Source organism: Rana temporaria, chromosome 1 (genome assembly GCF_905171775.1).
Source record: "Rana temporaria chromosome 1, aRanTem1.1, whole genome shotgun sequence".
NCBI classification, from domain to species: Eukaryota; Metazoa; Chordata; class Amphibia; order Anura; family Ranidae; genus Rana; species Rana temporaria.
The window spans coordinates 180,747,552-180,761,115 of record NC_053489.1 but is presented as its reverse complement, the minus strand read 5'-3'; the positions used below and the strand labels follow the sequence as shown (position 1 = coordinate 180,761,115).

The window sequence follows — 13,564 nt, the reverse complement described above, 5'->3', positions numbered from 1 at the left end:
TTGTTTCATATCACAAATGGTATCCAGTTTACAAGCCTGCTCCACTAGTTAAGGGGTGTTCAATGTATGCCAATTCATAGCAATAATTGTAGAGGTCAACAAATTACATAAAAAGGCCCTTCTTCATTTTTTCTGTAAGACCTGGGGATCAGAGAGAGGATAGTTAGTTGAGTGGACTGCTTGATCTTGTCGCCTACCAATATATGAAATATATCCCCAATATTTTGTCCCAGAAGGGGAAAATCAAAGGGGATATAGTCCAAATTTGTGTCGTGGTACCAGGGACACATAAGCACCTCCAGCAGGCGTTTAAGATAGATCTATGGCATGGAGTAATGTGGGGCATCAATACCAGCAGGAAAGTTTAATATTGCACTCCTGTGCTTGGAAGATATGAAGGTCTTGTGGGTAAAGGTTAATATCTATTCTCAAACCATATCTTCATGGAATACTGAAAATTCCTCTTCCCATTTAAGATGAAAATGTGGCAGAAGTGAATATGTTCCATTCCAACCTAAGGAGAGACCCTTATGAAGCCCTTTTATGTAAACCCATCCTTGAACTTCTCCGCCCGGAACGCCAATTAGCCCAACACCTCTTTAATGCTACTAAGTTGACCCCCGTACTTAGCTTTGAGGCAGTTAAAAATCGCATTAACAATATTATGATTAACGAAAAATTGGAGTCCTTCACCTCTGATACCCACAGTAAATTTCTTAGGGTTTGGCAACCATGGATATCGAATCACCAACCCTCCAGGTTTGATAGTCAACTTCTCTCAATCTAAGTGTCTCTGGATGCCCCCCCTTTTTTTCTCTTCTTCTTCTTTTAATTCTTCTCTCTCTTGTAGGTCCCCTTCCCCCCTACTCCCTGTAGACTATCTACTTTTTTTCCTTTTTCTGTGTACTCTTTTGTGAGACTCCTGATGTTTTGGAGTCGATTTAGTGACGATGGTTACAGTGATACAAGTTACCTAACTTTGAAAGACCACATACTTAATAGCTCTGTTTTTTTTTTTTGTGTGTTCTATATGATCACAGTACAGTAGAATTATGTATATTTGCACCCCTCCCTCCTTTTTTCTTTTGTCTTATATTTTACTTGTGTCATTGAATGTTGTACAATGTATTTGGCATCCCGCTGCTGGGATTCCCCTTTCCATTTTCTGTTTGATGTAACCATCACATTGTTGCACTAACCTGTTGTGACTACTTTTCTATCAATAAAACTTTGTAAAAGAAAATGTGGCAGAAGTGGGTAAGATTCGTCAAAAGTACAGCACAGAGAAGGAGTACTCTGGTATGATAGTTTGGAGTAGTAAAGATTCAAAGTTTGTGTGTGGACTATCCATAGATTCGAAAGAAGGTATAGATCTCAGAAACTGTTTCAGCTGGGAATATTTCAACCAAACTTTAGAAGAAATATGGCAAGACAGAAGGAGTCATTCCAAACCATTCAGCTTCCCTTCTGTTAGCTGATAGGGTCTGTAAAAGAAGAAGTTCATCTCCTTTTCACCCAGGATAAAAAGTGGGTTTGGTGCAAGTTCAGGAGAAAGAAGTGCTGCCAAATAGAGGCATTAAGGGGCTAAGCTTCGGTAAGAGTGAATCTTTTGTCACATATGAGTCCCATACCTGTAATGCATTATCAATTGCAGAAGGGAGTCTTTAGGAGGCCTTGATGCAGGTGTACTGGGGATAACAATATCATCCTCTAAAGTAGTCCAGTGTTTAGTCGAATTACCATAATACTAGTCAAGTATCCTTATCAGGAACGATGCATGAAAGTACAGCGACACATTCGGCAAGGAAAGTCCGCCCTTACTTTTGGGTAATGATAAAATCGTACTTCTTATTCTGGGGTCCTTATGGCACAAAATCTAGTATTAGCTCATTAATTTCAAAGGTGACTCTCAACAGGTGGGGGGTGGGGTGTCGTCTGTCATACAATAAGGCCCCTTTCACACTGGGGTGGGAGCCGCGGTGGCAGTATAGCGCCGCTAAAAATAGCGGCGCTATACCGTCGGATTTGCCGCGGGATTCGGCCGCTAGTAGTGCGATATTAACCCCCGCTAGCGGCCGATAAAGGGTTAATTCCGCCCGCAATGCGCTTCTGCAGAGGCGCATTGCGGGCGGTATTGCCGCGGTTTCCCATTGTTTTAAATGGGAAGGAGCGGTGAAGGAGCGGTATATACATACCGCTCCTCTCACCGCTCCAAAGATGCTACTGACAGGGGATTTTTTTTCTCTCCCGCCAGCGCATCGCCTCAGTGTGAAAGCCCTCGGGCTTTCACATTGAGTATGCAGTGCAGGAGTTTTTCAGGCGGTATAGCAGCGCTATTTTTAGCGCTGTACCGCCTGAAAAACTTCTCAGTGTGAAAGGGGTCTTACTTATGCAGAATGTCCATTTTAATAAGTTAATCTTATGGTAAAGAGTTATAACCAGCCAGATAGGCTCTGATACTGCAGTTCTTGGTAAATTTAAAGGAAATTGTACAGTTAGATTGCAACACACGTGGCATGTTTTAGACACACAAGATGTTTTTATTACAAATTATGTGAGCAGACTGCAGTTCCTCTTTAATAATAACAAAGTTCTATTTCTATTATTGTTATAAAACAAATAGTCTGTTGAGCAGTATACATGACATTTCTCTTAAACAACCTTTAAGGAGCTGAAAATTCTTGTGGATTATGATGAAAACGGGTATTTGCTACAGATTTTTACAAAGCCAGTCCAAGACAGGCCGACACTATTTCTTGAAGTCATTCAACGTAAAAATCACCAGGTACGTAAGAGGACTTTATTAAGAACTAAGTCAGTGATGAAATAATGTTTGTCTATTTTGCTCCAAAATTTTGAGGGGGGTGCAAACAAACTGCAATAAAAAACATCAATTGCAGCCACTGTGCCCATCAAACGCAGCTACTGTGCCCATCAATTGCCGCCACTGTGCCATCAAACGCAGCCACTGTGACCATCAAACGCAACCACTGTACCCATAAATTTCCGCCACTGTGCCATCAAATGCAGCTACTGTGCCCATCAAATGCTGCCAGTGTGCCCATCAATTGCTGCCACTATGCCCATCCATTGCTGCCAGTTGCCTATCAATTGCCGCCACTGTGCCCATCAATTGCCTCTACTGTGCCCATCAAATGCTGCCAGTGTTCATCCTCCGCCAACCCTGCACTTTCTCGGTGTGGCAGCGGGTCACGGCGGCGATGTCCTCCGCGCTCCTCGATGTGTTCTCCCGTCCTCTTTTCCCATCCTCTGCTATTATTGTACATCTGATAAGTGTCCAATCACAGCGCCTGTCATTTCAGCCAATCAGGTGACAGGTAACAGACCCGAGCACCTGATTCGCTGAGAGGCGGTTCAGCGTAAGGAAAGCCTATGGCTCTAATCAGGTGCTTCCAAAAAATACCCCGCCGCTGTAATTCAGGTGCCCAAAAAGGGACAGGGTACCTGAATAAGGGTGGCAGCGGTGATCATAGATAGATTAATGCAATGCATGAATCTATCTATGGTGATAGACAGGTGGCAGGAGAGAGGGGGCTGTGCCCGTGCACACTTTATAAACGCACCGCCGCTGGTAAGGAGTGCAGCAATTAGGCTGACATTTAGGGTTTGTACACGTCACAAATTGCTCAGCACAGCCTATATGCACAGGTACAGAAAAAAATATTGTTTTCAATAGTGCCACACAATTGTATCTAAACCCAAGAACAAAAATTGAATATAGTGCAAGTCACCTTCCATTTGATGTGGTGCCTGAATTAATTTTATACACTTTTTTCTTCTTAATTTTCACCTGGTGATCCTGCCAGGAATACACCAACTGTACTCTATTAGAGAGAAACAGTGTGATTGAACTATATAATACCCCCCCTCCATAAAATAGGGGGAGGTGTTTTGTAGTTAGTGGAGATAGCTGGGAACAATAGTAATTGATAACAGTCTGCAGAGTAAGAGGGCACAAGGAAGTTCACAAGGTTTTTGGCTGGATGAACAGTTTTTGTTTGTTTTTTGTACTTGTGGAAGTGGAACAGATATAACAAAATGCTTTCAGTGGTATATTTAACAGACCAAAAGGAAGCAAATAAGAGAAAACGGGATACATGACTTCCCGAACTACTGGGTTATGCCCAGGGATGGACTGGCCATTGGGACTACAGGGAGTTTCCCGGTGGGCCGATGGCTCAGTGGGCTGGCTTCAGTGACAGCGGACCGCTGCCCCCCTCCGCTCCTCTGTCTCTCCCTCCCCGCAGAGCTCACCTCCTCTCCCTCCCTGCAGCGCTCACCTGGGGGGGAACAGAGAATCAGGGGGAGGACCAGAGGAGCAGGGGGGACGACAGAGGAGCATGGGGGAGGGGACAGACAGCTGACTCAACAGCTATGACCTGGGAGTTTCTCACTTCTGCCTAAACTTGTCCCATAAGGGGGAGCACCGAACTGATTCTTTGCCCCGGGTGAAATAATGTCTAGCTTCCCCACTGGTACTGCCTATAAGAGTACCAGTACTATTCTAATAAAGAAGAATGGCTAGTGGCTAGTGAAGGGGGAGAGGGGGCTTGGGTGGCCAGGGGGGGGTGCGGGAGTTTTTCCGGCCACCATAGGAGAGACATTTCAAAGTGGGCCAGTCTGGATGAAGTCCAGGGCCAAATATTTGTCCCAGTCCAGCCCTGGTTATGCCCGACCTTCAGGTGATGGGACCCTAGCAAATAGTTAACCTTTGATTTAGCCCTACTTAATCCTACCACCTCCAACCATTGTCTCAGTTTAGTCAGCGGGCAATGTTGGAGTGAGACAAGAGGCACGGGACAAATATACGAATGTACTTTCAGAAAGGGATTTTAAGGGAAGTCAAAAACCATGTTTTCTCAATCATACATAGGACTTTCAAAAGTAGGCCCCCAAAAAAAGCAGTTATCAAATGTAGGGACAGGTGGGTGGCGGAGGTACCGGACATTCAAGGGGAGGATTGGGATGACATGTGGGCAAATCCGTTCCAACATCTGGTGGCGGCCAGGGATAGGTTGATTCATTTTAGGTTCCTACACAGGATTTATTTTACGCCAGCTAGGTTGGCGGCTATGTATCCAACAGTGCCCGCGGAATGCTGGAGATGCACATTCGCTCCAGCGGACGCGGGATATGTGCTTTAGGGCTGCCCTCGGATCGAAAAATGTTTTCTTGTTTACTTGTTTACAGGTGTTCCAGGTAGACGGTGCTAATGTTAGACAGATGGACATTGTTAATACCTGTACTGGTTTGTGTTTTTGGGCCATGTTGGCCTATCACTGACCCAGCAGTTGGCTGGGTTGTCTGCTGCTGTTGTTTTATTGTATATTTTGTTGAAATTCAATAAAAATTAATAATAAAAAAAAAAAAGTAGGCCCCCAAAGCCTAAACATTCACCTGGTAATATTTACCAAATGTATGTGTAGAAGACCAGGTAGCAGCTTTATAAAGCTAGAAATCAATCCCTGCTTAAGTCTACAAAGGTAATCTTCCTGATCTGGAACTGTAGAACTCTCTAGCTAGATATGTAAGAGATTGGATTCAGGGCACTTTGATGTACACTGATACTGAACTTGACCTCCGAAATAACTTGTTATATGTTCTTCATATACATAAAGAACTCCTGCCCGCTGAGGTGTCAGTGAATGCTCTCCTATACGCCACATGGTAGGTATGGCCTAAAATACTGCTAAAGAGCCACACATCTCCCCCCCCCCCCCCCATTGGAATAACTCAGACCTCCTGGAGTCCTCTGGACTTCCTACTTTTAAACAATGGCACTGTAAATGTCTTCGATTTAGAAAATCTAGATATAAAAAATCTTTGGTGGATGTTGCTAACAAGCATCCATCTCCTTCCAATATAGCTTTAAAGAAATGTCCATGCCTATCCAATAACTTGTTTCTTTTCCTCAAAGTGAACTCTAATATTGCCTCGACCAATAAAAAATTCTCTCGGAAGGACTGGGGAATCTCATTGGACACTCTGTTAGGATATCCTAACCCGAGTATGAAAGCAGATTCCCTCTCTCGATCCAATTAAAGAAAACTTTCCACGTGCAATAGTAAGCCTTTCGAGTGAGGGCTTTTGAGCCGTTAACAATGTTGGAGTCCCGAGTTCAAAAGTCCCCAATCCCTGCTTAAAGCCAGTGACTGTAAAGCAGTATAGAACACAGAACCCTGTGACAGAAAGTCCAGATGGGCCTCCACAAATAGTCTGCTGGGAGTCTGATTATGTCTGAGTACCATGTCCCCTGGGCCAATCTTTTGCAATGAGAAACATTGGTATGCCTACTCTCTCTATCCTTCACAACAGGCAAAGCAGGAGTTTGACAGTGGGGAGGAGGAGGAGGGGGGGCAAAAAAAAATCAGGTTGAACTGATTCCACAGGGTAACAAGGGCATCCATCCCAAGGGCTTAAAGGGGTTGTAAAGGTTCGTTTTTTATTTTCTAAATAGGTTCTTTTAAGCTAGTGCATTGTTGGTTCACTTACCTTTTCCTTCGATTTCCCTTCTAAATGTTTTTTCTCTTTGTCTGAATTTCTCACTTCCTGTTTCTCCACAGTAAGCTTGCCCCCATCATCCGAGCCAATCTGGCTGGGGGTTAGTTAGTGTGCTTGCCCCCTCCCTTGGGACTACATCCCTGCGGGGAGACACTGTGTTGTGGCGTCTCCTCGCAGGCTACAACAATGATTTTTTTTATTTTATTAGGCAAAGGTTTATTGAGATGTCACAAATTTGTACAATCAGACATTAAAAGTACATGTAGTTCACATCAGATATCAATTCAGTATACCAGTATTGTAGTTCACATCATGGGAATGCTTTAAGCGCCCTTTAGAGTCACGTACAATCAGGACACTAGGGCTACAACAATGATTTTTGCTGTCTTCCAGTAACCACAAAGAGGTTGCCTGCTCAGCACAGGCAACATCAGATGAATGGCTTGCATGCAAAGCATTCTTTGATTGGACAAGTTGGAGTAGTCACGTCAGGATCTCCACCTTGTCTGATCAGAGAATGTATTAATTGAAAAAAAATAATAAAAGGCATTCCTCTGAGGCCCCATACACACCATAGAATCTATCCGCAGATAAATCCCATCAAATGGGTTTCTGCGGATAGATCCTATGGTGTGTACACTCCGTCGGATATTTATCAGCAGATAAATCTCCCCTGGGATGGATTTCCAGCAGATGGATATTTGCTGACATGCTCAACAAATCCATCTGCTGGAATCCATTCCAACGGATGGATCCGCTCGTCTGTACAGACTTACCGGATCCATCCGTCCAAAGGGATTCCCCGCACGCGTCGTAATGATTTGACGCATGCGTGGAATTCCTTATATGACAGCGTCGCGCCCGTCACCGCGTCATAATAGCGGCGACGGCGCGACACGTCATCGGCAGAGGATTTTAGCGGGGATTTCAATGCGATGGTGTGTACACGCCATCGCATAGAAATCTTCTGAAATCCTCGAGAGGATTTATCCGCGGATACGGTCCGCTGGACCGTATCTGCGGATAAATCCTCTCGTGTGTATGGGGCCTGAAGGGTGCCAGTGCTGAGCTAATGACCCTCTGTGGTTACTATGCAGTAGGGCTGCTGCTCGGCATAAGACCCAGAAGACTGTCGTGAATGTACTAATAAAGCTAAACCTAAAAATTTTCAGCCAATATGGATTTAGTCAAATCTTTCCTCATTTAGAGAATATATTGTTACAAGTAGTTACATTTTTACAAATTGTTTTTTGTACTGTTGCAGGGCTTTGGAGCTGGCAATTTTAAATCCCTATTTGAAGCTATTGAACAGGACCAAGCAGCACGAGGAAACCTCACTGTTCTTACACCAAATGGGGAGTTGGAAAGTCTATAGGAACTATACGCTATAAGTTTACAGGAACACCTGCATAACATTTTACATAATATATTACTGATTATGTGGTACTTAATTCTTACTTATTCTAGGTCAAAATTATTTCTATAGTCCGTTTTATACCCAGGATATAATCAATGTAAAATTTCTACAGTGATCCTGTCCCTTTCATGCATGAAGAGGGAAGGGGGTATATACACTGGTCAGCTATAACAATATGACCACCCACCTAATATTGAGTAGGCCCCTTTTTCCATCGAGACAGACTCCACTAGACATCTGAAAGTATGCTGGCAGCAAACTGCCACTAGGATAACAATGCCTTTTTTCCATAGTGCATTTTGGTGCACACCCAGTCATCCACATGATGTAAAATAAATCTTCTGCCATTGCACTATGGTCCAGTTCTGATGCTAACTTACCCATTGTTGGCCCTTTTGGCTGTGGACATGGGTCAGCATGGGCACCCTGATTGCTTTACAGCTATGCAGCCCCATACACAACAAACTGCGATTGGGTGTTGTGACACCTTTCTATCAACTTGGTCATAAATTCGAGCTACAGTATCTCTTCTATTGGAGTGGAATACACAGGCCAGCCTTTGTTCCCCTTGGCCACCCATAACCCTGTCACTGGTTCACCAATTTTCCTTTTTTGAACCACTTTTGGCAGTTCCTGACCACTGCAGACTGGAAACATCCCACAAGAGCTGCATTTTTTGAGTTGTCCTGTCCCAGTCATGTAGACATTATTAGACATAATTTGGCCCTGGTCAGTCACTCAAATCCTTACACTTGTATAAACAAAAAGAGAAAATGCGCCAACCTAAGTGCAGTAAGTGGGTATTTAATTCAAGTAATTATAACACAATAAGAATGGCTACTCACAAAACTAGTGATAACACAGGCATGTAATGGAAGAAAACGGCTGGTCCGGTGTCACAACGTGTCATCAACAGTAACAACAGGCTGGTCTCATATCCTGGTCCCCTGGGCGATGGAAATGAAGGTCCAAGGTGTTCAGGAGCCTTTGGGGGACCCCAGAGAGTACAGGAGCCGTGGATGCTGTACTCTCTGGGGTCCCCCAAAGGCTCCTGAACACCTTGGACCTTCATTTCCATCGCCCAGGGGACCAGGATATGAGACCAGCCTGTTGTTACTGTTGATGACACGTTGTGACACCGGACCAGCCGTTTTCTTCCATTACATGCCTGTGTTATCACTAGTTTTGTGAGTAGCCATTCTTATTGTGTTATAATTACTTGAATTAAATACCCACTTACTGCACTTAGGTTGGCGCATTTTCTCTTTTTGTTTATACATATCTTTCAGAGTCTGCTTCTGCTTCAGGATTTTGCTGCCACTAAAGTGTTTATTGGACTTACATTGGACTATTGATTCATTCATTTTTAGTTATTGACATGGACCTTATGAGATATGATATGATATATGTACTTTTCAATTATTGACTGTGCTCTCCTGGTTATGCGCCATCTACCTATATGTATTATACTAAATCCTTACACTTGCCCATGTTTTTCTAATTTTAACACATCAACGTCATGGACAACATGTTCACTTGCTATGTAATATATACCACCCACTTTAAGATGTCATTGTAACAAGATTTTACCTGTAAGTGGTCATAGTGTTATGGCTGATCGGTGTATACATCTGTATATAGCCACAGCTGTAATTTGAAAAGCTCTGCCATATTGGTTTTTAATTCGACTTACTGTTGCATGAGAACCATAGTATTAAAGGTTTTCTTCATAGAACATGGAAATATATTGGGAGTAGTTGTAATCTCGATTAGCATTTATAGTAAGGTCTATGCTATTACAGTAAGTTAAGAGAACATATAAGGCTTAATTCCATAAGCTGTAACATATACAATATTTGCCATAACAATCATTATTTTCAGCCATTTCCCTGCTATACTCAGCTCTCGTTAAAAAAAAAAAAAACCCCAAAAAAACAGTCATTATGACACAATTATTACAGATTTGTGTATTGAGCTTTTTATCTGTTGTAGTCTAGGTGTGCAACCTATCAGTCTGGTTATTTAAAGGTGTCCCCTGGCAATGTTTTGTGGTGACGATTCTGATGAAATATTTAAAATAAAATACAAAAATAATAATAAATAAAAAAAAATACTAGTTTTTGATCTACAGAAACATTTATGCCACATACACACGGTCGGAATTTCCGATAGAAAAGTTCGATGTGAGCTTTTGGTCGGAAATTCCGACCGTGTGGAGGCCCCATCAGATTTTTTCTGTTGGAATTTTCCTGACAGCAAAAATTTGAGAAAAGTTCTTGTCGGAAATTCGACTCGTTGTAGTGTTGTACGTCACCGTGTTCTTGTCGGTCGGAATTTTGTGTGACCGTGTGTATGCAACACAAGTTTGAGCCAAAATTCCGTCTGAAAAAAATCCATGGTTTTCATGTCAAAATTTCCGATCGTGTGTACACGGCATTACACGGACATTCAGGTCAGAGCATAAAATGGCTGGTAACCTCTGTCTTATAAAAAAAAAAAAAAAAAAAAGCTTTTTTTTTTTTTATGGGTTCACACAACCTCCTATTGTATATTATGTTAGAAGTCATGAGTGTTCTGTGCTATGAAAGAAGATAAAAGCACACATAGCAGGATTAAAAGAAACAATCCTGTAAAAGAATGTCCAATTTTGTAACTTTTTTGAAAACTACATCTCAATATAATCCAATGGAAAGTCTATACTCCGCTCACTTTGATGGTTAAATTTGTAGTTAGAGAGAGGACACCAGAACTCAATAAAAGTGATCTTATGCTTTATGCAATTACTGTATTTCTTCTTTATTAAAAATAATGTGTTTTTAAATGCAAAATAATTTGACTTGACATCAGACTTTGTTATCCTCTGGCAGTAGAGCCCTTACTGGGAGGAGGAAGGGGGGGCACTATCAGAAATCAATCCAATGTGCTGCACAAACCCATGCGGACAGACAGTGAACATGCTGTCAGCAGATGAGCAGAAAGATGCCCTCCTCAGTGCGCTGCTTCTTCTTCACTATCCAGTTAGAGGCTGGAGGCATGGAGGGGACTAATCCGTATAAATATGAATGTCAAGTAACTGCTTCTACTATCTGGCAGTGCCATTTCAATGTCAGGAAAAGATGGAATAAAAAGATTAAATGATTTGTTAACCAGCTCCCATATATTTCAATTGCACATTTAGCAGTTTGAAAGGAGTTCGGATTAAATACGTTTTCATTAACATGTTATCCAATCTGTGGCTTTAATGTCTCTAATCTATAGTGCACTTTTGGAAGTATGTACTGTACACACTTTCCTTTATTGGTAGATCAATTTTTATTGGCTGCAAACGCATACTTTCTTTATTGCAGCAATAAAGTCTACAGTATTGCATTTAGGCCTATGCATTGTGTCAACAGTTTTTAATGAATGGCAGTTTTTGTGCTGCATGACATTTAGAACAGGAATAGGCAACCTTAAAGAGGTGGAAACCTACCTGAACCACATTAGAGAAGTCAAAGATAACCGGGCACATTGTCACCTCCTCACACACACGATTTAAAGTTGCCATACTACCATGCTGCAATCCCGTGCATTGCACTTCAATCATGGGTTCAAATCAGGTGGTGAAGAGGCAACATATGGCCCCCTCAACACCTGTCAAACACACTCGGATTGCTTTCAGAGGAGCACTTGTGATTGAGCCCTTGGTTGCATTCAGCAACGGCACCCTTAGAGCTTGTACACATGTAAAGTTGGGGGGGGGGGGGGGGGGGGGGAAGGTAAAACCCTGCGGTTAAGATGCAGTTTTACAGCCCTCAATCTCTACCCCCCTTTAGCTGCTGAGGCAGCAGCCAAAAGGTGTACATATGCGGTTGCAGGACTGAAACCCTGTGTTGCTTTAGGCGCCTGCCAATAGCGACTCATTTAAGTAAATGGGACCACTCTGCAAGTGCCTTGCAAGGGGTTAAAGCAGGTGGTGAGAAAGCAACACAATGCTGCCTGCTTTAACCCCATGTGTGCTGTATTGCACAGGGTTGCAGGGCACTTGCAGAGTGGCCTCATTCCCTTGAGCGTGTGTGATGCTTGGCGGGTGCTACACCCACCAACCATGACAGGGCATATAACTCCTGCTGCAGCATGTGTACATCCCTGGCCACTGCAGCTAAAGACATGGTTCTAAGCCCCCTAAAAGGCTGTTTTCACACTGATGTGCTGCAGTTTACCTGCACCGCGGGTGCAGAGCAGTGCATCTGTGATTTTCCTGGGCTAGCTGCGCTTTGCCATCACCTTCTATTATAATCTGCATGTGCATTGCACTTTCTGAAAGTGCAGAAAAACTTGTGCATTCAGGAGTTTTGGTGCGCTTTCACAAAGTGCACCAAACCTGCAGGATATAATGGAAGTCTATTGCCAAGTGCAGCAAACTCGCAGAAAAGCTGCAGGTACACTGCAGTGCACCCATGGTGTGGGTGAACTGCAGCACATCAGAGTGAAAGCAGCCCTATACCATCATGCCCAGTGTATTGCTTCACACTGACCTGAAGATCTCTTCTCTTCCGCTGCTGGCACCACTCTGGAAACAGCTAGCCGGGATAAGAGGTGGAGTGCAGTTGGTATCACTCCACAGAAATCAGAACTACAGAGGAGGCTTAGGCGGTTCTTGCTCCCTACTACAGCTCCAATTTCACAAGTAGTCCCTCTATATTGCACTTTCTTTGATGCTCTGGAAAGGCAGGTCAGCAAGTCCAGATCACAGTCTACAGGCTGACCCCCAGATTTAGAATAACACCTCAATGCACAATTACAGAACCCATGATACAAAGCACCATAATGCCCATGCTATCTGTTGTGGTATACTGCTGCCCTTGGGCTGTTGCCATGTGTTTTTGACCCATTCAAAATTAGTCTTCTTCCTTAAACATGTGAAACACTACATGCTACTAAAGTCCAATTCCAGGCTCACTTCAACTCTCAAGTGCTTCATCCTTGTTCCCTGAATTCCCCCCAGGAGTATTTTATGCTTTTTCATATTTTTTAAATACCTACCATTTTCAGAGGTCTTCAAGCCGGTCATGTGATGCCACAGGGGCCTCTTTTGTCTTCACCTTGTAATGGGTGGTCCTCAATCATGCAGAGTGCAACACTGACGAGATGCGCTGTGCCCAGTCTTCAAACTGGAAGACTGAGGACACCTTGGGGGAGATATTACTAAAACTAGTGCACTCAGAAGCTGGTTAGCTACCAAGCACAGCTACACCAGATTCTAACTTCACTTTTTTCAAATAAGCTTTGACAAATCAAACCTTGAAGCCGATTGCTTTCTATGCAGAGCTGCACCAGATTTTGGAGTCTCCAATTTTAGTAAATAACCCCCTTGTGTCAAAACGAGAGTACTGCAGGAGACAGCAGAAGAGCATTGAAGCCTGAGTTTTATTTTGGTCACACTTGCTCTTCACACACTTGTTATTCCTAATAAAATGTTGAAAATCCATTAATAGAAAGCATTTGCTTGCAGGTTTTGAGCGATATATCCTGCAAGACAATTGTGCATACAATTCTGTAATTTGTGTAGAGAAGGACATGGTAATTGCTTAGACACATATTTTTTATTATAACACATTCTAAAGAATACGCAAGGACAACAAA

At 43.0% G+C, this 13,564-nt stretch overlaps 1 protein-coding gene across 1 annotated transcript in view; it reads left to right on the top strand.

Moving 5' to 3' along the window:
* HPD (4-hydroxyphenylpyruvate dioxygenase) overlaps positions 1 to 8,291 on the top strand; it is a 47,711-nt gene extending 39,420 nt beyond the window's left edge. The window contains exons 13-14 of the mRNA XM_040347016.1: positions 2,669 to 2,785; positions 7,787 to 8,291. Coding sequence (XP_040202950.1) covers positions 2,669 to 2,785; positions 7,787 to 7,897 — 228 coding nt within the window. The 3' untranslated portion in view covers positions 7,898 to 8,291. The remainder of the gene's footprint in view (positions 1 to 2,668; positions 2,786 to 7,786) is intronic.
* Positions 8,292 to 13,564: the final 5,273 nt, after the last annotated feature.